Source organism: Malaclemys terrapin, chromosome 8, assembly GCF_027887155.1.
Source record: "Malaclemys terrapin pileata isolate rMalTer1 chromosome 8, rMalTer1.hap1, whole genome shotgun sequence".
NCBI lineage: Eukaryota > Metazoa > Chordata > Testudines > Emydidae > Malaclemys > Malaclemys terrapin.
The window spans coordinates 44,562,588-44,584,985 of record NC_071512.1 but is presented as its reverse complement, the minus strand read 5'-3'; the positions used below and the strand labels follow the sequence as shown (position 1 = coordinate 44,584,985).

The 22,398-nt window shown below is 48.0% G+C and overlaps 1 protein-coding gene across 13 annotated transcripts in view; it reads left to right on the top strand.

Moving 5' to 3' along the window:
* LOC128841594 (metastasis-associated protein MTA1) overlaps positions 1–22,398 on the top strand; it is a 367,485-nt gene that overhangs the window by 173,467 nt on the left and 171,620 nt on the right. For 2 of the 13 annotated variants that reach the window (XM_054036792.1, XM_054036787.1), the window contains exons 23-24: positions 4,976–5,089; positions 5,861–5,994. The exons of 9 other annotated variants lie outside the window; for them this stretch is intronic. In XM_054036792.1, the coding sequence (XP_053892767.1) occupies positions 4,976–5,089; positions 5,861–5,979 (233 nt within the window). In that variant the 3' untranslated portion in view covers positions 5,980–5,994. Of the gene's footprint in view, positions 1–4,975; positions 5,090–5,860; positions 7,668–14,832; positions 18,379–22,398 lie in introns of those variants that run through there. 2 more of the 13 variants (XR_008445888.1, XR_008445887.1) reach the window with 2 other exon arrangements.

Here is a 22,398-nt window from a genome sequence, read left to right as displayed (position 1 = left end):
TCCGTTTGTTGGGAGAAAGGGTTGGTGGCGAAGGAGGATGGGGAAATGGTGGTCATAGGGCACGGTATGGTTAGTGGAGAGAGGGTGAGAATGGGAAGGTGTGAGAAGAATGTGGAGAAGAGAAGGGTGGGGCTGGATAAGAGGGTACAGCAGTTGTGCTGCTAGTATTCAAGTGAGAGTATGTCACAGCACCTCGCCCCCCTCCATTGAGGGTGTTCTCACACCTGCAGGCTTCAGTCCAATCTTCTCTCATAAGGACCTGTTTGCTGGAAACCCACCACCAAAATCTGCTGCCTCTGGGTGGGAGGAGCAGCGCAGAGAACTTGCTACAGTTCTTGGGTCTTCTGATCCTCTTTTCTTTTTTTCCTTTGCAACTCCCCTGTCTCCCAGTACGATGCTACCAGCCAGCCCATGTTCCTTCCAGCTGTTACAAGGCCTCTGCCTACCTCCCCCCATTTCCCAGTTCAACGCAGAACATACCTATCCCCCACTCAGACAAGGACCAAGCAACCAGGAAGGTCCATGAAGGTGCCAGGTCTCCCAGCTCCCTCATTCCTAGAGCAGAGAGCTCTGGCAGGCAGCTGGCCACCTGAGTGCCGAAGCCCTGGTGACATGGGCTCTTCCATCACTTCCCCTTGGACAAGGAGGGACCATAGCATGACTGTGCCTGTGAGAATGAGTCTGAGGAGGAGAGCAATATGCTCATTCCCAGCAGGGTGAGTCAGAATAGCCTCAGTGCAACCTTCCACAAAACTTGGAGAATCCACTAGCAAATGTGAGAGGTTCACTGCTTCCCTAGAGGAACAACCAGGAGTGGGTCCATTCCTGAACAAGTGCTATGTTCTGAGTGTCCATTCACAAATGGAAGCCAGGGACAGCATGGGCTGGCTGGACTCGTGGCACTGAGGACTGACTTCCCAGACACGTCCCCGCATGCTGAGGATGGCACGCTATCAGATCAGGCATCACCACCTTGGTAGACTCTAAACAGCAAGGGGAGACAAGCAGGTACTAATGGAGGCCAGCCAACCCCTCCACTGGAAGGAAACCTGCCCATGTGTGGGTACAGAGCCCCATGGCAGATTGGCTCAGCAGCAGAGATGGACCGACCCAAATGAAGAGTAGATTAAGGGGTGCTCAGCTGGGTGGTGTACCTCAGGGGAGTAGCAGTGGAAGAACTCTGGGTAGGCACCATCTCTTCCCTGAAGAAACGTGGTGCCAAGGTGCCAAAGCATGCAGCCCTTCCCACCCCAGAGGGGGTTGGCAAGCAGGTCACAGCAGCCTGCAGAGAGCGGGTCCTGTTTCAAACAACAAAGAGACTCATCCTCTTCCATCTCTTCACTGGCCACTCAGGAGACAGCCACACAGGACAGAAATCAAATCCAGCCAAAAGTCAGAAGGAAGCGCACATCCCTTCTTCCTTCCCAGGCGGGTCCCTGTGTGCTGTTGACTTGCCCTGGGGGGGGGGGGAGATGAGTCAAAACATGAGGAATCTGATGTGTGCCCCCCTCTCTGAGCATTTACCCCTATGCCTCAGAGGGCAGTTGCAGCCCTGGGACTCCAGGCGGAGAGGAAGAGACACAACCTGTGTCTGAGAGAGATTTCCCCCACCACTCCCTAAAGGGTATGACATGCCGCTGAACGTGGCTGCAGAAAAGATCATTCAGGCTGAAGCATCCCCATATGGGGCACTGTTGAGTAAACCACTCGCCATACCTCACAATCATCATGGTGATTCACTTCTGACATGACTGCGGTAGAGGGAGGGGTCTCTTTCCCCTAGAGCTTGGAAGTAGAGGATGCCCTCGGACTGTCTTATTGGCACCCCAGGCTTCAGGGGCCTCTATCTCTCACTCCAGGACAATCTGTTATGGTACGGGCACCAAGATGATTGGCCTCCAAATGTCATCAACAGTCTCTGATCACTCAATGTCCCTGCCACGTCTTTCACTACAGACATATCAGCAGGCACCATCAGACAGCCCAACGAGGGCAATGGCAGCTCATCTGTTTTCAGGCACAGCTGGGGCTACGTATGTGGTCTGGAGACTCTGGCTCAGCAGCTTCTGGGTTTAGCGGAGACCCACTGCTCCCTAAAAAAAAAAAATTGGGAATGCAGTTATGCACTGCAGAGGAAAAGATGCCCCACAACCTTTTCTCCAGCTCCAAAAATAATTTGGACAACGCACATAGTTGACCATGGATCCCCCCTTCACCAGTCCCCCAGAAGGGACTCAGATTGACTGGAGGAAACCTCACTTTCAGCAGAGGATAAAAAGTATCACAGGATGTCAACGCCTCCTTGCCCTCTTCCAGGCAACACCAACATTGCCCAAGGAGGAACAGAGACAAGCAATTGGTGGCAGGCCCACCATCTTCCACACCAGGAGAGAACACACTTTACGAGATGAGTGGGTACTGAAAACTGTCCTTATACAACACCCCTTGGAACTGACCAACGTAACCTCAAGATTCACTCTGTCTCTGACGTACAGGGACAGCAGATCCTTTCTCCGAAGAGTTCTCAGGGACAGTATTCCATCTTAATCATCCACAAGCAATCGGAGGGTCTGTGGGCAGTACTGGGCCAGAAATACTCTCATAGCATACAAAGCGCACAGTGGTCCACATGGTGACGTAGCACACCATAGCAGCAGGAATGCTGCCCAGGAAATTCAGGGCAACAAGAGACCTGACCAAAGCACCTGCCAGAGATTCCTGTGTTGCATTTGTGAGGGAGCGAAGCTCTCCTTTGCTTCCAGTCTTCACAAAATATGGAGATCCTTGTGGGACAGCTCCAGGCCAGGGGGCATGCATTTGTTTCTCTAAAGATCCTGCCAGCTCACTTGGGAGAGTTATTTAGGTATGAGTAGAGACATGATTCAGAAAGGTGGGAGGAGACCTGGTCATTCATACAGACAGCAAAAGACTGGGCAGTGCACAGTCTCCCCAGACTGTTAGGTTGATAGTCAGCTGCTTGGAGATCTTCCATAGGTGTGAGGGACTTAGATTCAGGATGGATCACTAGGACCCGTCACACTCGAACATGTTCGCCCTGCAGCAAAAACTAGACAAGGAGATCCTATTTCAGGAATCCTGATGTGAGCCTGCTGCAATGGTCCCCTGCCAAGATTGGGGTCTAGAGGCATCAGGGACTCCGATTGCACCAGGGAGGATGTGGATGTTGGAAATAATGGGAACAAGAACATGGCCCAGTGAAACTACTGACTCAGCTGAGGATTGATCACACATCTCCATCCTTCCAAGCTAAACCATACAGCAAAGATCAATGTGCAAGGGATACTGACAAAAGGCTATCGGTGCCTATTAAAAGGCTGTTAGCCTCAAGAATGCAGTCAGCCACGGCAGTATGCTCCCATACATACGGATCTACTTCAGCTACCGGTGTAAGGGGGGAGGAAGGGCTCAGTGTTTATCACTAGGATCATCTCAGCTCCCTGACAGAGTACAGGCTGCAGAGATGAGCTCTAACCCAGATTAATCAGACCTGCAAGTTTCAAAGAGTTGCCATCATCCTTGGGAAGCCTCCAGTTCACATGTGCCCCACCTAAAGTTTAAACTCCGTTCTCCAAGTATGACCAGAACCACCTTTCCAACCTAGGAGCTCCGTCTTCCCCCGTTCCTTGTAAGGCTGTAAACACAGGAATATTTCAAAAAGGAGAAGGATTGGTGGGGAGCCTAACAATGTTTGAAGTTTAGGTGTTGGGGGGGGGAGGGCAAATACTGGAAAGCCAGGAAATTACACTTTCTGGGAAACTTGTTACCAGTGAGAGGCACTTCTAGAATTCCTTTTCCTTCAGGAATCTTCTACAACAGCTCCCCACTGGCCCCATGCATGGACCTGAAAAAATTCTCCAAGAGCTGGGGAGATAGCAACTGCCATATTGCAATGGACTGTGATCACATCAAATCTCCAGCGCTTGGTTGAATTGTGCTATCAGTACTTGGTTTGAAAATGGGCTGTGTTGCAGCAAATGGCTTTGGCTATTCAATAGCTGGTAACTTTTTCTCTCAAGGGGATCTACTCTTGCATGGAACTCTGCAGTGTTGGGCCAGAGTTCAGGCTGAGCAGATGCCACATCACTCAGACTGGGGTGTCAGTGGTGCAGGAAGTGCCATCCTCCAGATCAGACATGAACTACAAGGTCTGTCCAAATTTTCAGTGCCTTGTGACATGGTATGTTCTGTCTGGACACCTGAGGCTGTGCTAAGATGGCACCTAATAAGCTCCTATATGGAGTTTGCCCAGGCTGGATTCAAGGGTGTTCATCCCCAGTTTGGAGCAATTCTCCTGGAGCCACCTTCTCCCTTTCAGATTGTTAATTCAGATGGATCCTGAGCCTTTGGTACCTTTTTCAGAAGGGCTTCCTAACCTTTCCTCTCCCCGGCCAGTTCCTTTCTTTGCAGGAGCTCCCTTATCTCAGGTGTCCCTTTGAGCAGCTGTTGACCTGGTGTTTATGTAGTGAATATGCACTAGTTGCCACATTCAACTGGAAGTGAGGATAACATCTGGGGCTTTCTGCTCTAGAAACTTTTTGCAATAAGCAAGAATCTCCATGGGAGCACAGTAGATTTTATATCATTTGAGCCAACCACCGAAGCTCGCAGTGCACAAGGGTGGAGCTTTATCTTAATAGACTGGATATTTTCCCAGCAGGGGAATTGCCCCAGGGGGATGAAGGGGAGGCTTATAGCAATGAAGACTTTCAGAGGCAATATGAATTGCTTTGGGGCTCTAATAATGCCCAATTAATAGGACCCAGTAAGGTGGTGATGCTTGGTAAGTAATTCTGTGAACTGGAAATGTTAATACGCATGGGCAGGGGGAGTACCTGGCCAGCCAAACTCCTGGCAAAGAGGAAATTTAGGCTTCAGTGTATTTTTCCCTAATTGTTTCAGGATAACTTCTTGTGGCTTGTAGAGATTAAGCATGCTTGGTTTGGTTTTCTTCTAGTGATGTTTTTGCCCAAGAAAACAAAAGACAAGGAGATCGAGTCTAAGAGTCAATGCATTGAAGGAATTAGTAGATTGATTTGCACAGCAAAACATCAGCAGAATATGCTGCGGGGTAAGTGCTGAATTATTGCATCATTTCTGATAGTAATGGGGAGCATTTTATTGCTAATTATGGCTCTAGTGCCTGTAAGACAGCCATCTCAGTGCTTGATCAGGACGTGCTAGTCTGTGACACAAAGCAGACTTGAACCTCATGGATTTGGCTGCAGGAGGATTCCGCCATCATGGGGAAATCCACAGATGGCATAGAGCCAGCCAGCCACTAAACCTTAGGTTCTCAATCTGGGAGTTACAAACAGGTCTCGGGGGCACAACAACCCTCTTTTTCCTTTGTAGCTAGGTAGGAGTGGAGTCCCAGAAGTTTTATGTTGTAACATGGGTTCACTGTTGGGAAAAGGTTGAGAAATACTGTTCTAAACTCTTCTGGGTTATAGGTGTTGATTATGGAACAAACCAGTGGTCCATCTTGTTTGCTCTGGTTGTGGCCTTTACCTGATGCTTGAGAGGAAGAGGAGGATTTCTCCATAATGCATGCAGCCAGTCGACAATAATTTCCCACTGTTGAGAGTGGGCAGGGAGATGACTGGCATCTTTCCCATCCCAGCTGCTGAGCCATTTTCATTTGATCTTTAGGGCAGCAGAAGAATTGACTGGGCCTTCTTCCTAATTTTTCTACTATCTAGCTGTCAGTGCAGCATCTGTTTCCTGTACTGACTGAGGAAGGATGATGTGATGGCATAGAATTCAGGCATAGGGATTCTCGAGGGTGACTGTCTTGCTGGGTGCTTTTGACATGCTTCCTTGTTCTATTCTTCCCCTGCAGTCCTAATTGATGGCGTAGAGTGGAACGATGTGAAGTTCTTTCAGCTGGCAGCACAGTGGTCCTCCCATGTCAAGCACTTTCCCATCTGCATATTCGGACACTCCAAACCTAACTTCTAACCACTTTAAGCAGTGCGGCTTTCTGCCTGTATGGAGACTGCACACGCAGGAACCAGGAATTTGAGTGCCAACTCTGACTCAAGTCTGCTTGCTCTCTCCTGCAGATTACTTACAGATGCGTCTGGATTACTTCTGAATTACTTTTTTCTATTAATTCTTAAGTTTACTACAAGGGAAGGAAATCCACTGAACAAAACAAAAAACAGTCTTAAGCAGAAATGTACCAATAACATGGAAATTACCGGGAGAACCTCCAGAAGTGGGGTGACCTGCCGGAGAACTTAAGAGCAGATAGCTGGATAACTGCACTGCTTATTAACCTGAAACCTCCTGGGTGTGTTTGTGGCTGGGTGTTCTGGATTGGGCTTGAATGGTTTTTGAGGGGAGAGTGGGAGGTACTGAGAGAATGAATTGTTTTAAAATGTTTAACTCTGTGCCGCCCCCCTCCCCGACTTCACATGAAGAAAGTAGAGCCTGGTTCATCACCAGATAGTTCAGGTACCAAGAATGTGAAGCACATTGCGCTGTCTGCCAAAAACCAAGCTAATAACTGAGGGAAACCCCAGGATTCTCCACAGGTGAAGAAATGCCAGAGGGTCACTGTTTTAAGGCCAGCTACTGAAATGGGCAGGCATGTTCACTCTCGTGCCTGATTCAGGTTGGGCAGAGACTGAAATACAAAGTATGAAATGTCTGTTTGAGGAATCCCATTGCTCCAAGTCCATCCCAATAACCCAACCAAGTCAGTCACAACACCCCCTGCAGCCCGGAGCTGGATTTGAAGGACACCAGTTCAGTGGGGTTGTTGCTATTTAGATTTTCACACAGATTATGGACATCAATAAAACCTTGCCCGGCCTCTCAAGAGAATGGATTTTTACAGGTGCAGATTTTTTTTAATGCTTTTAAAAAAGATTAAGTTGCTAAAAAAAGATAACAGGAAAGATGAGCTGCTGTCTAATGAGTCAGGCATTAATGTACTGGCTAGTTCCTGTGCCCCTTGGGCCTATACACATGAGCAGCTGCATTTTACACCAGCTACGTTCACACCCACACAGCAAAAGCACATGTGCATGTGAAAGCACATACAATACCAGCTCGCAGCAAACGCGCTACCTGCATACATCATCCTGAATGTGCCCTCTCTTCTAGGCAGTGTGTACAGGGTTCCCCCCTCACATGCCAAATGGGAATCCCTTGTTTGGGGGCCCCCTCCAGCCACGTGAGCTGCTGCTGCTGTTTCTGAGGCAGGAGGCCATGTAGCAAAGCCAGCTCTGAGAGCAGAGGCAGAGAACTTCGGCTTGTCTGGACTGCGTTGGAATGCCTCATGCACGGATTGTGTCATCTGAGGGTTCTCTCAGCTATTCTAGTTCTTTGACTCCAGCAGTGCACCTGTGTTGCACAGTGCACCGTTAGCCAGCTGGGCCACGTGCCGGCTTAGGATCCATCCTCCAAGGGGCCTGCCATGGAAGATGAGGGTGGAGGAGTCACTCAGTGCCACTGTACTTCCTGTGGACTTCTCTCCATGGGAAAGAAGCTACTCCAGCAGGATACAAGCTTGCAGCTAGCAGAACCCACCATTCAGGGATTAAGGATTTACTGTGCAAAACCAACCAGTGCCTGTGTGAAATGCACTGGCCACTATAGCCCTGACCCTGAGCACTACTGCAGCTCATGAGTGGGAAACTGTAAGCTATGAATGTTCTCCCTTCCCCCTCCCCTAAAATATCACAGTGCCAGCCCATTCCCAGGGTATACTAAAGTCAGGACTGGCTCCAGGCACTAGCCCAGCAAGCAGGTGCTTGGGGCGGCCATGGGGAAGGGGCGGCATGTTGGGCTGTTCGGTGGCGGGTCACTCTCGGAGGGAAGCCCCTGCCGCCGAATTCCTGCCGAAGAAGAAAGCAGCACGGTGGAGCTGCCGCTGGAGTGCCGCCGATCGCAATTGCGATTGCAGCTTTTTTTTTTTTTTCTTTCTGCCACTTGGGGCGGCAAAAACCCTGGAGCCAGTCCTGACTAAAGCAGCCTGAAGGTTGCTCTGATTTACAATGTCAATAGCCCTACAGGGCTGCGTCAGCACCTAGGGATCTCTGGAGCCAAAGGAGGCTTAGCTACAGCTTTCCCCCTGGCTCCCACTCATTAGTAGCTGGGTCTGTGGGTGGCCTAGGAGCTACTGCAGCAACTCTCCTTGCTGGGAATCCTGCCCTGGCTTTAGGACGGAGCTTTGCTCTGCTGAAGGGGCATCGAGGTGCTCTAACTGGAGGAACAAGGCTCTGATCCTTCTCACCACAGGCACAACTCCCTGGAGTTGAATGAAGCCCTCCTGTACCAGGCATGCTGCACACTACACTTCTGGCAGCTGCATGTGGACTGAAATTCCCAGGGGTGGAGCCTTTGCCCAGAAATCCTCCCCCATCAACCCTGCAAGGAATCACACTACAGCAAAGCCTAACAGCTTTAGTTATCTGTAACCCTGCTCTACTCCTCCAGGGGGTCCCAGGGCTGGATCTGTGGGGCTCTCCTGGTGATACAGCTCCAGGGAGGAGTCTCCATGCAGATGTTCAAAACCCAGTGGCTGAGGAGCTAGAGCTTATTTGCTGTGCAGAGGAGCCAACACCCCACCTTGGAATGAGCAGGGTGCAGCTGCATAAGGGGAGCCTCCTGGGGGTTCCAGTCTCATGGGCAGGCGTTTGCACTGCTCAGGCCCATTTTCAGAGACCCCCAGAGTGGCTCCTTCTCCCGCCCTCTCAGAGACAGCAATATGTTAAGCATTTTTCAGAGTCCAAATGTTCTGGGATAGTGACTGACTGAATGAAGATTTGCAAATGGCTGTGGAGCCTGTTCCACCTTGTGTGTGGGTCATGCCCTGGGAAGGCGGGTCCTGCAGGAGGGGTTTCATTGACTTGGGCAGGACTTCAGTGGGCACTGGGGGTGTGTTCAGCTAATGGCCCTGCTGAAGGAATGAGGGTGATTGTGGCCCTAAAGAGAACAGTGCCTCTCTCTTCCCCTTCACAGTAAAGAGGAGTATCTGCAGAGCAAACAGTACATGCACCTTCCCCTCACTGCTCAGGCTACTGGTTTAGATGCATGTTTAATAAGAACGGAACTTTCTAGTGTGATTTCAGCCATGTCCAGGAATCAACTCTCATCAGACTCGCAGGGTCCTCAGCAGCCCAGCAATGCACTCCTGTGAGGAGTCGGGCAGGTCAGCGCACAGATCCACACGCGAATGCTGATGCAGCTGGTGGGGGGTTACTGTAAACTATTCACTTGTTTATGGCAGCCCTGAGGAGAGAGTAGGTTTCCCTTTAACGCTTTGTAACAGGGGCAGAAAGAATCTCTAGCTTCAGCATAGTGGCGGCTGGCGCTTAGGATCTTGCAAGGAGGCTTGCACCTTGCTCTGGGGTAGCGCAGCATTGCCTGGCAGCCACAGCTTAGGAATGAGCACACGAGCACATCAGTGCTCTTTATTGAAGCTGTTGCCTCAGGACAAGCCTTTTAATGAAGTCAGCAGTTCAGGTTCTTCCTTAAATCCCTCTTCCCTGTGCAAGTAGAGTGACTGAAATCCAGTCTGTTTTCAGTCCCACAGCCTATTCTACACCAGCACTGACAGAGATCCTTGCCTGACTGACGTTCATGGCCCCTGCAGCGCTGGAGAAGGCTTGGACTGGCTATACACAATAACTTTGTTTACCAGGGGCAATGAAGGATTTGACGCTTTGCTCCTCTTTGTATTTCAAACTACTGTAGAGAGACAAACTGTAGCCAGTATGGGACTTCGTGGCTCCTGCTTATCAAATGTATGTTGCCCCCTTTCTTCTTACCATGTGCAACATTTCATGTGAGTTAGTTCTTTATTTTAATTACATTTTATGAAATCTAATTCACCAGGAAACTTTCTGCCTGCTTGGTACCCAAGCACTTGCAGACAGCAGAGTTTGTTTCCTCTGGCAAGCTGCTATTTGGCAGCACAGCCATCTGCAGTGGGCTCTCTGCGGTAGCAATGCTTCCAAGGAAACTCTCCTTGAATCTTCAGGCTGGAGTTTGCCAGGTGGCAGGACTGCACTGATCTTAGGAAAGCTTAATTTTTGGTGGTTCATCATGGGGCTGCCCTGACTCCTAGCCAACAGTTGGAGTTAGATTCCCTGGGCTTTTCCTGGGAATGTTTGTTAATGTTTTATACAGTGGTTACTTTCTCTGAGCTTCTTCACACAACTAACTTTGTCTCTGACCACTGGGAAAACATTCTGGAAGTCTGAGAGCCGAAGCTCTGCCATAACCGAGTATTACAGCAATTGAGCTGTGCAGACAATGGGCTGCTTCATAGGAAATGGTTTTGATAAAGCAGTGGCAGGAGCCTCCTCCCAGGGCGAGCTGAGCTGAGTTCGGGTCTCCCACTTGGTGCTCTCCAACCAACCACCAATTCCAGGGTTCACAGGAAGTCACTCTGAAGAACTGGTCTGTGTGCCAGCTTGCTGTGACTATACCATTGTACACCCTGGGGCAGAGCTGACCAATGGGGAGAGGTGCCAGTTCTTGTGCCTGAAAAGGGGCCATCAGGATATTGGAGGGCTGCTTAATTGCCTTTGCTGTGATGAGTGCAGAAGACTGACCCTAACGGAGCAAGAAACCCAGCACAGCCCCAGTTTTAAAACTCATTATGGAATAATGAAAAGAGACCTCCACGGGCCTCCACCAGAGTGTGACTCAAAGAAGGAAACTCATTTGCTTTATCTCATTCACCTGAATCAGCCTGCTTTAACTGGAAATCTAGATGTTGCTTTTACTTCGGCCCCTGGATTTCTAGCAGTGAACAGGCGGGGGGGGGGGGGGGGGGGAGAGCAGAGCTGACTGCCTAGTTTTCGGCTGGTTGCATGCCACCTCGTCACCTGTAAACCCCCCCCCCCCTTCCCTGCAGGAGGCCAGGAGACTGCAGCAATCCCAACGCAGGTGGGAATGTACTGTAGTAGCAGATCCGTTTGATTCCCATTACACACTGATCCAGGCCCCGATACTGACTGACTGCTCCCTGGAGCCCCAAAATGCGACTCCAGCACTTTCCTATTGGCAAAGCTGATGTTCCCCTGCTGTTCTCTTGGGAAACTGGCCCCAGCCCTTCCTTGGAGAAGGGATCTAAGGAGGCATCCTTAGTATGCTGGCCAAGAACTGGAGTTCTAGTTCTACACTTCCATGGCTAAATGAAATGCAGAAGTCCACCATGGCAAGCCAGGGAATATCCTTACCTGTATTGAATGCTTGCTGGGCTTTCATTTGTTTTTCTTTGCCCTAAAGAAAACAGCTGCTGGAGCAGCAGTATTAACTTAACCTCTGGCTTTCCATTAATTTCACCTGCAGTTATCAATTGCATATAATCAATCACATTTTTCTGATCAACCCAACAATAGCCCCATTGAGCTGTTTATATCTCAAATTTAAGTATAAAATTCCTGTTACCTTAGTTTGAGGATACTTATCAACCTCCCCTTGGCTTCATTTGCTGCTTTAATTAGCAAGCCTTGTTGTCATGTCCTAGAGAGGATATCTGAGGGTGGAGTAGTAGAATAGGAAGTTTTTGTTGTTTCATATAGAATCGCCATACCCACCTGTAGGCCATTGACCCAGCTAAAAACCAAACTGACCAGCATTGTTCCATTAATGTCACTAAAACACTCTTATTGGCATGTATGTCCTGTTAGTCTTTGGCTAGCTATCGTTACCATCTTGGATCAGTCTGGCCAGGTGTTTAGTACCAAGAAAACATTCTAAGAATTGTTCATTTTGAGGGTTCAAGAAATAGTACCAGATGCCTTGAACCCTTGTAAGCAAAACATCTTGGTGAGAATAGAGAGCCTTTTATTCTTTCCCTGTAGCTTGAAGTACTGAAAAGACGGGGGCTTCTCATTGTCAGATGGGAGCTTTGTTTCAGCTCGGATCCCAGGAATGTAAAGTCTGAAAGACCTTGGCAATAGGAACATCTTGGGGTGTTTTCTTTCTTCATCTTGTTTGCTTAGAGATGCTGAGATTACAAACCCTCCATTCAGTGCACTTCTGTATCCTGGCCATTAGAACTGTGGGGACTCGCTAAAACACTAGCATGATCTTCCCACTGGGATACCCAGTATGAGAGGTGACCATCTGAGCATAGCATCTCCCGCAGACCTTCATGAAGCTCCTTTGCCAAGTTCCTTGCAAAGTCACGGGAGAACTGGAGTGATGAGCTCTCCTGGGTTTCCATGAAGGCATTAGGACTTGATGCTAGAGAGGAGGAGGAGCCATAGTTTTGCAAGTAGCAGGACGTTAATTCCTTTAAAAGGAAGCACATCAAAATCCCTGTCAGATCGGCTTCCCCTTCCATACAGCCTGACAGAAGGAATCCCAGAACTTAGTGTGTCTGACTCGCATGCAGCGCGTCTTTACTCAGAGCACTCTTTAGGAAGCACCTTGCTAAGTGTGGGTACATTAGTGTGTGAGATTGTCACATGTGCAGCAAGCACTGTTCAGACGACGTCAAATGAAGGGATGTTGCTGTAGATTTCTAAGTTGTCCATCTGTTTCATTGTTGTATTGTTTGGGTTCTAGGTTTTATATGAAGACAAATTAAATATAAATAGCCTTTTTTGGAACGAACTGCAATGTGCGCAACCTCATCAACTATTTTATGGTACTAATGCAACACTAATAAAACTGGACATGAAAGCACACTCACGTCCCAGGCGTCTCCTTTGCGTGGGAACGGCCGTCCATTTCTGTGCCAGTGACCTAGCCTGAATTGAAATGGCTGCATTTTGTAGTTCTGTATGCCTGGGATGGATCTGTCTATACCAGGAAATTAACCTGCTTTGGAAATCTGTTACTAGCGGACAATCCTTTGAACAGATGCTTTGGAATGGTTTAGCTGCTAGAGTAGATGGGGAAAAAGTTCTTTTTCACCAGTACAGTACGTAAGAGTGAGACAGGGTGGAAGCAAGTCTCAGGGATGCTTTGACACAGCTGGAGACTTTCTGGTACTGCCTATGCTAGCAGCATTCTCAGCACTGGCTCAGGGAAGCCATTGCTGCTACCAGTTGTGTTGACAAAACCAAAGTATTTCTTTTGATGGTCAAACTGCACTTGAGCTGGCTTCTTTACACCAGTGGCCTTTTTTGGGCCCACATGATGTTATTCAACAATATTTCACACCCCAGGATAGAGCAGGATTACCACAATCCCATCCCCTTTCCCCTGTGTTGAAACAGTTGTGATCTTTGAGCTCTTTTCCTGCATTTGATAGCAGCCTTCAACTACCTGAAGAGGGGTTCCAAAGAGGATGGAGCTCGGCTGTTCTCGGTGGCAGATGACAGAACAAGGAGCAATGGTCTCAAGTTGCAGTGGGGGAGGTCCAGGTTGGATATCAGGAAAAACTATTTCACTAGGAGGGTGTTGAAACACTGGAATGCGTTACCTAGGGAGGTGGTGGAGTCTCCTTCCTTGGAGGTTTTTAAGGCCCGGCTTGACAAAGCCCTGGCTGGGATGATTTAGCTGGGAATTGGTCCTGCTTTGAGCAGGGGGTTGGACTAGATGACCTCTTGAGGTCCCTTCCAACTCTGATATTCTATGATTCTATGATTCAATGGCCACATTCAGCCCCTACAGCCAAAGCACATCCCCAGCCCTCCACGATGGACCTGAGCTCCACCGTCTTGCAAAAGCCAAAATCCCAGAGCATTTCCTCCAGTTTGTTTCTGAGCTGCACACAGTCAGAGGAGCTAAGCCTCTCAGAGCATGCTCCCAAGATGCCAGATTGGCCAGGAAGTGAGTTGCCGAGTGTGTGTTCGTTTCTAGGACGGTAAGTGGGAAGGAAGGCAGGCCTTGCTCTGTCTGATCACAGGACAGCATAGAAATGTAGGGCTGGAAGGACCCTCAAGAGGTCATCCAGTCCATCCCCCTGCACTAAGACATTTTTATTGCTGCTCAACAATGAGACTGAGGGTTTTGTCCCACTCAACTCAAGTGCATGCCAAATTACTAACCAAACCTTTGCTACTGTAGCACCTAGAGGCTTTGATGGAGAGCACATGAGCTCACTCAATACATCGGACAAAGGAACAGGTGCCTATAACCAATGGGATTGGGAGGGACAAGGTAAACCACTGTGATTAACATAATAAACAAAAGTGTTGGCAGGCCAGCTACTGAGCCATTGTAGAGGGCTCTGTAGGCAATATGGTGGAATTTGAAAGAAGCATATATTGGCTTTGCAGATTTTTATGGGCAGCTTCCCAATCATAGGGGCTGTGAGAGCAAAAGCACAGAAGGAGAAATTGGAATTGGGGCACAACAGTCTGGTGGCATTGGCAGAGCAAAGGTAGGAGTCAGTGGCTCAATGGCGTGAGTTGTTGGGAGGGAGGGGATTGGCCAGGAAGGCCCTAAAGCTGAAGACTATCAGTTTGGGTATGATGCCATGAAGAAAGGGGAAAGAAGGAAGAGGTGACAAGCCAGAAAAATTCTTAGTAGCAGCATTTTTAATGGACTGGATGGGAGCAAAACTGTAGTGTTCATGACTGCAGAGGATGAGATAGTAGTAGTCTACTCTAAACCCATGCTGCTGATGATGAAGGATGGACAAGTTTTAGTTGTCGATGGGTAATGTTGAATCCTGGGTTTGTGGGTTTAAAGAGAGGAAATCTATCTGTGACAGGAGAGGTGGGAGAGAAGATTGTCGGTAGGAGGGACTTGTTGGAATTTGGTCATTTTATACTTGAAAAATTGGAGGTGTGTGGTGGTGGGGAGGGGAGGGGGCAGTGTTAGGTAGATCTTGTCAACTTGGAATTTCCATTGAGTGGAAACAACTGACATTTCAAAAACTATTTTGTTCAGATTCAGAATTTCCCATGCAAAGGAAATCCTCCCTATGGAACAGCAGCCAGCTGCCCCTGCCTTGTGGAAAACTCCTTGAGCTGCCCCTGCCACAGAGCAGAGACCCTAGGCCCTGAGAGCCCCGGTTCAAGCTGGGGCATCCTGGCTCTGGAGCAGCAGACCTCCCCAGCCTCCCCACCAGGTGAGGTGGCCATAAACCAGGCAGAAATCTGCTGGGACTCAGCCTGTGGTTTGGCCAGAGTTTGGTGAAACCGAAGTATTTTCATACAATATTTTGGTTTCAGTGAACAGGCATTTCCTGACAAGTGTTTTGACAGAAGTTTCCTGTCCAGTTCTAGGTTTAAGCTGGGAATTGGAGCTGTGTAGAGATCTATCTGGAGGCCTCTGAGGATGGAGAAGTACAGGTGCTGGGCCACGAAAATGGCAGCGCTGGAGGAGGAGAGTGAACTCATTGTTGGGGAAGTCGATATAGCCATGGGAGTTCTGCAAGAGACGACTGTGAGAACAGGAATGGTGGGTGTTGGGGTTCAGCCAAAGGTAGGGCATTGGTGGGATGGACCACCGCTAGGGGAGAACACAGAGTAAGGAGCCGGTGACTGAGCTGACAGGCATGAGAATGAGGCCTGGTAGACATGGAGAGAGATGGAACCAGCGTGAGGTGGAAGGGGCAGGTGAGTGATGCTGAGACAGTTGGACAGGGAGACCTTGGCGATAAAGATGAGGGAGCAGTGCATGGTGAAGACCAGGTCAGCTGAGTGGCCACGTTGATCCACGGCTACAGTTAAAGGAAGTGATGAGTGCAAAGATGTGTGGGGCTAAGGGCCTAACAGGACAGCAGCACAGAAGGGGAGAAATAGCTCTACATCTGTTATACAAGCTGTTAGGTTCACAGCATAGAAACAGAGAAATTAGAGGGATGAAAATGTTATATTGCAACATTCCAGAAAGAATGACTGTATATCTTAAAATGCAGCACCCTAACACACAAGAACCCAAAGCAGAGAGAGACAGACAAAGCAGGCTGCTCCCTAAGGCAGAGGGGAACAACCCACCCACCTTGCTCTAAGCTGGTTCTTTGCAGACTGACTGCTAAAGACCCAAAACACAGGCTTCCTACAGAGCCCCCTAACCTGCAGGCAGGACCAGGAAGTCTCCATAGAATTTAAAGTGATAGCTACACTTTAAAGAGTTTTCAATATACCACACAAGATAAACTGTCTGTTGAAAGCAGCACTGCCCAACCTCTGCCACTAATGCAGCATCCAGCTCTATCAGTGACTTATCTAGCTGCTGTGTAGTCTGTGACTGGATCAGAGCTCCTGGCCCTATCTCTGCTCTCTGGCCCAGAACAGCCTGAGTCTGTCCCAGCATGCAGCCAAGAGCATAGAATAATAAAAAAAAGTGTGTGTGTGTGGGGGGGTTAATTTGAGAGAAGAAGAGCTAATTATGGGTCTGCAGTCTACAAATATTTGCAGGGTCTGAATACCATGGAGGGAGGAGGACTATGTATGGAAGTACAAACATTAATGGGAAGAAAGGAAAGTTTAATATAGCTGGTTGACAAGGGGAAGTTCCTCATGGTGAGGAGTATCGGTCTTTGGAATGGACTCTCAAGGGAAGTTGTGGTCTTCACAAAGCCAGCCAACCACACTTCATGTGTGAAGCTTTCCCTGTGGCATGTACCTATAGAAACAGGATGCATGAGCTCACCGAGAAACCCAATGCAACAAATACAATAAAAGCAGAATGTTCGTTCGACAAGTAGCTCTCCTCTTTCCCCGTTCTCATGAGTACTCCTAGCTAACTGAGCTGACATCATCACCCCAACATGGCTGGACTCACCTGAGGAAGAGCATTCCTTCTACAATGTGGATTCCTTACTGCAAGCTGTGGGAGCACCCAGGCTGGTGGGAGATGCTGGTGTGAGAGTCAATACAACAAATCATTTGGGCATGTTTATGATACAGGGCAGTTTTTAAATAGTGTCTGTGCTGAACTGCAGCCTGCATAATCTGGAACTACGTTCTAGTCCGTGCCTGGCTTGACTTCAGCTGGTAACACCAGATACAGGGTTCTGACCCTAAACATATGTTGAAATAAGGAGACCATGGAAAAAATCAGTATTCTCTCTGGAGCTGGGGGCCTAGGTGATGGGCTCTTTCTTGCGTTTCATGCACTAAACCAGAGGAGACGAACGTGGACAGAGTTCCATGCATGGTGGAAGGTATCAACCAGGGTGGGCAAAGAGAGCAAGGTGACCGGGCCAGCATACGGATAGTGGAAATGAGGCCTTGTCTTCACTTACCGGAGGGTCCGGCGGCACGCAATCGATGTTCTGGGATCGATTTATCGCGTCTGGTTAAGACGCGATAAATCGATCCCGGAAGTGCTCGCCGTCGACGCCAGTACTCCAGCTCGCCGAGAGGAGTACGCGGCATCGACGGGGGAGCCTTCCTGCCACGTCTGGACCGCGGTAAGTTCGGACTAAGGTACTTCGAATTCAGCTACGTTATTAACGTAGCTGAATTTGCGTACCTTAGTCCGAAGTAGGGACTTAGTGGGGACCAGGCCTGAGAATTGAGCATAGGAGGGCAATGGCTGGGAAGGGCACCGAGATTATGCACGGCCTTGGGAGGCTGAGGAGCTCTGATCTGACATAGTAGGAAACTAACAGAGGGATTGAAAGACAATGTGATGCAGGGAGATGACTGGCCTCTTATCACTCCTTTCCATTGAGAATGGTGCTGCCAGACAAAAGGGTGCAGTAATAGAGTAGAGAGATGACTGGGGCATGGAGACATTTTAATAGTGGGGTGAGGGATGAAAGTTGGATTTTGGAGAAATTCAGAAGGAAGAAGTCAAAGGCCCTAGGGAGAGACTAGATACATGAGGAAGGGAAAGGTGGCCCAACAACTGAGCCTAAGATAGGAAGAACAGCTGTGAGGTGGTTGTTGGAGGAAGAGGCTAGGGGACTGTCATAACTATAAAGGGAAGGGTAACAGCCCTCCTGTGTACTATACTATAAAATCCCTCCTGGCCAGAGATTCCAAAATCCTTTTACCTGTAAAAGCTCAGGTAACCTGGTTGACACCTGACCCAAAGGACCAATAAGGGGACAAGATACTTTCAAATCTTGGTGAGGGGAAGGTTTTTGTTTGTGCTCTTTGTTTTGGTGGTGGTTCGCTCTTGGGACTGAGAGGGACCAGACATCAATCCATGCTCTCCAAATCTTTCTGAACAAGTCTCTCATATTTCAAACTTGTAAGTAAACAGCCAGACAAGGCGTTAGTTTTATCTTTGTTTTCTCAACTTGTAAATGTACCTTTTACTAGGGTGTTTACCTCTGTTTGCTGTAACTTTGAACCTAAGACTAGAGGGGGTTCCTCTGGGCTCTAAGTTTGATTACCCTGTAAAGTTATTTTCCATCCTGATTTTACAGAGATGATTTTTACCTTTTTCTTTAATTAAAAGCCTTTTTAAGAACCGGATTGATTTTTCCTTGTTTTTAGATCCAAGGGGGTTGGATCTGTATTCACCAGGGCATTGGTGAAGAGTCTCTCAAGGCTACCCAGGGAAGGGAATTAGCACATTGGGAGTGGTGGCAGTGGACCAGATCTAAGCTGGTAGTTAAGCTTAGAAGTTTTCATGCAGGCCCCCACATCTGTACCCTAAAGTTCAGAGTGGGGAAGGAGCCTTGACAGGGGCAGAGAATAGTTCAGGTGAGGAGTGACTATCTGTAGGTGGGGTGTGGACATCCAAGAAAAGATGTTGGAGGCAGCTAGACACATGAGACTGGGGGGAGAGGGACAGATTGGTGGTGGAGAGGTGAATTTGGCAAGGGTGGAAAGAGCAACTGAAGCCCTGGAAGAAGGTAAGATTATCAGGAGCGGGAGGAAGGAGAACGGAACCATGAATCACCACCAACTGGGCGAGAGGCAAGATTGATGGTGTGGCCAGCAAAGCCCCAATGCTTACACACAACCTTCATTTCAAGCACATGCACAAATCCCACCAAGATGAGTGGGGTTTTTGGGCTATGCTTTCAGCACTTGCTTACGAGCATTGCTGACTAGGGATGGCTTGCTAAGTTGGGGCATGGGGAGAGAGCAACACACATACGGACTCATGGGAAAGAGGGGTAGTAGAAGAAGAGATACTTTGATCAACTGTGTCAGACAGCAGAGAGACCCAGCCAGGTGAGTGGGGGAGAGCTAGGGGGCACCTCCTTTTGTCAGAGTAAGGAGCAGATCTCTGACCACCTTGACCAGGGCAACTGCTGCTGCACCTTTGCATAAATCTGTCTCAGCCAAACATTGTGGTAGCAAAGGTGGGAGCTCATCTCGAATGAAGGGTGAACTCTAGTCCCTGCCTCCCAATTCACCTTGGTAAGGCATGGACCTCAAAGCATAGCTTGACCCTTTTAAATGCTCACCTTATTAAAACACAGGATTGCCCAGTTTTTTCTCTTTATTAACCCAAGTATCAGATGGAATAATAGGACCTTGCTGCGACCCAAGGAGAAGAGTTAAGAATGTGAGAGTTAAGTTTCTTCAGCAACGCTAACTTGGCCACATCGCACATCCAGTCTGGTCTATGGCAGAACTTCTGACAAGGTTAACATCAGTACGGATAAGTATGGGGTAAAATAGGCCATTTGCAGTGTTGTTTGTAGCTGTCTCGGCCCCGGGATTTTGGAGAGAGACAGTGGGGGAGGCAACGTTTTTTATTGGACCAACTTCTGTTGGTGAGAGAGAACTTTCGAGCTACACAGAGCTCTTCTTCAGGCACCATTCCCCGACCTGAAGAAGAGCTCTGATTAGCTCCAAAGCTTGTCTCATTCACCACCAGAAGTTGGTGTGACGGGTTGGATCACAGAAACCCCCTTGGGAGCTGCCACCTAATGTACCAAGACTACTTGATATGCAAACTAGACACAATCAACTCCGGTTTGAATAAGGACTGGGAATGGCTGAGCCATTACAAACATTGAATCCATCTCCCCTTGTAAGTATGCTCACACTTCTTATCAAACTGTCTGTACTGGGCTATCTTGATTATCACTTCAAAGGCTTTTTTTCTCTTAATTAATTGGCCTCTCAGAGTTGGTAAGACAACTCCCACCTGTTTATGCTCTCTGTATGTGTATATATATATCTCCTCAATATATGTTCCATTCTATATGCATCCGAAGAAGTGGGCTGTAGTCCACGAAAGCTTATGCTCTAATAAATTTGTTAGTCTCTAAGGTGCCACAAGTACTCCTGTACTTCTATTCCTGTTTTCCCTACCAGCTCAGGACTCCAGCATCCTGTCTTGCTGAGCCAGACACTCCCATCTGCTCCAACACAGACCCAGGGTCTGAATTACTTGCCCCAAAGCTGCAGGTTTACCTGAAAACAGCTCACAGAAGTGTGCTTGTCTTTAGCTCTCAGATGCCCAACTCCCAATGGGGTCTAAACCCAAATAAATCCATTTTACCCTGTATAAAGCGTATACAGGGTAAACTCATAAATTGTTCTCCCTCTATAACACTGATAGAGAGATATGCACAGTTGTTTACTTCCCCAGGTATTAATATATACTCTGAGTTAATTACTAAGTAGAAAGTGATTTTATTAAATACAGAAAGTAGGATTTAAGTGGTTCCAAGTAGTAACAGACAGAACAAAATAAGTCACCAAGCAAAATAAAATAAAATGCGCAAATCTATGTCTAATCAAACTAAATACAGATAAGATCCTCACCAGTTCCAGAATGCTCCCTTTTACAGGCTAATCTCCTTTTAGCCTCGGTCCAGCAGTCACTCACACCCCCTGTAGTTACTGTCCTTTGTTCCAGTTTCCTTCCAGTATTCTGGGGGGTAGAGAGGCTCCTTCTTTAGCCAGCTGAAGACCAAATGGAGGGGTCTCCCATGAGTTTAAATAGACTTTCTCTTGTGGGTGGAGACCCCCCTCCTCACTTCTGTGCGAAGTCCAGCAGAAGCCATTGTCCACATGGTATCTTGTATGTCTCCAGGAAGACTTCTTATGTGGATTGGAGCATTCCAGGAGGCATTGTTCCCCAAATACTTCCTGATCGGGTACTTAACCTTGCGAATTCTTTTCTAAAGAAGCTGATTAAATGCCTCACAAAGCTTACTTAGAAATCAAGCAAGTATACATAACTTGGAACACACAAATAGTGCCTATATACAACTAGGATGAACATAACCTTTACATAGATATGTTACATGGCATGTGTGGCAAAACCCTATTCCAGTTATATCATACATACATTTATAAGCACCCCCCCATAAAGCCTTATGGGGTACACTGTCACAGTTGGTCCCATAAAAGATATTCCCTCCCCCACCTTGTGTCTCTCATTGAAATAAGAACAGGAGTACTTGTGGCACCTTAGAGACTAACAAATTTGTCTTTTTGCGGATACAGACTAACACGGCTACTACTCTGAAACCTCTAATTGAAATAAGGAAAGCTGGAACTAAGAATAGGCTCCCAGATTGAAAATGGCAATGCTTCTCCCTGCACGTACTAACATGCAGACTACAAGAGAGCATGGCCAAGTGAATGTGGCACTAAGAACCTGAGCATCTACATGACCTGGTGATTTTTTAATTTTAACATGAATTGTGCAGCTTTCATGCTGTAGGAAGATAGGTTTTTTGTACTTTAGCTACAGTACATCCACTAGGGGGCAGATGTGACGTATGTCTGAGAACCCTCTTTTTGTAGAAGTAGGAAGAAAAGCTAACTTTGGTCTGTCAGCTTACACACCCATGGCATAATTATGTCTTGCCCTGTTATCAGAGGTTGCAGTGCTATTATTACAATGCCTTTAACAAGGAGTTTGTGTGGGGAGAGGGGAAGTTGGGTTGTATTTTAAAATAAGTTTCTTTTGTAGAAAGAAACCTTTCAAAAATTCAAACTTTTTTTCCTTTCAGGATTGCAACGGCTAATTAAATTTTCTCCTGTACTAAAATGGGACTCTCTGCCTGTCCGCAGGGATGCCGGGCACTTGTTATCTGTGAATATATGCTTATTTCTTAGCTGTACAATTCCTTGAACTTCAGTGGATGGATAAATTGTGGAATGCACACCTGCTCTTGTGTCTCAAACAGGACTGAGATTCAAGAGACCTGCATTCTGAACCTGACTCTTCTACAGACTTGGAGGGTGATCTTGGGCAGAACACTTTAACTTCTGTGCCTCGGTTTACCCATCAGTAAAACGGGGATACTACTGGCCCAGCTCAGCGGGTGGCAGCTGCAGTTTAGTGTGTTGAAATCTTGAGACGGAAGGCACTAGAGAATGGCTGAGTGTTCCTTTACATGTAGTCAGCAAGTATGCAAATCCCTGTCCCCCGCCTAAGGCAAACCAGCCCTCACAACTGCTTAACCCCACACCCACAACAAATATGGCTGCCTCAACCTGTAACCTTATACTTGAGGAGAGATGAGCATGGAGACAGTCCTCAGGAGGAGAGTGTCTGGCTTCATTCAGCAGAAACTGAATTTGTTTAACTGAGCTCTGAGCATTTGAAACTGTGTCCCCTGCCCGAGCCAGA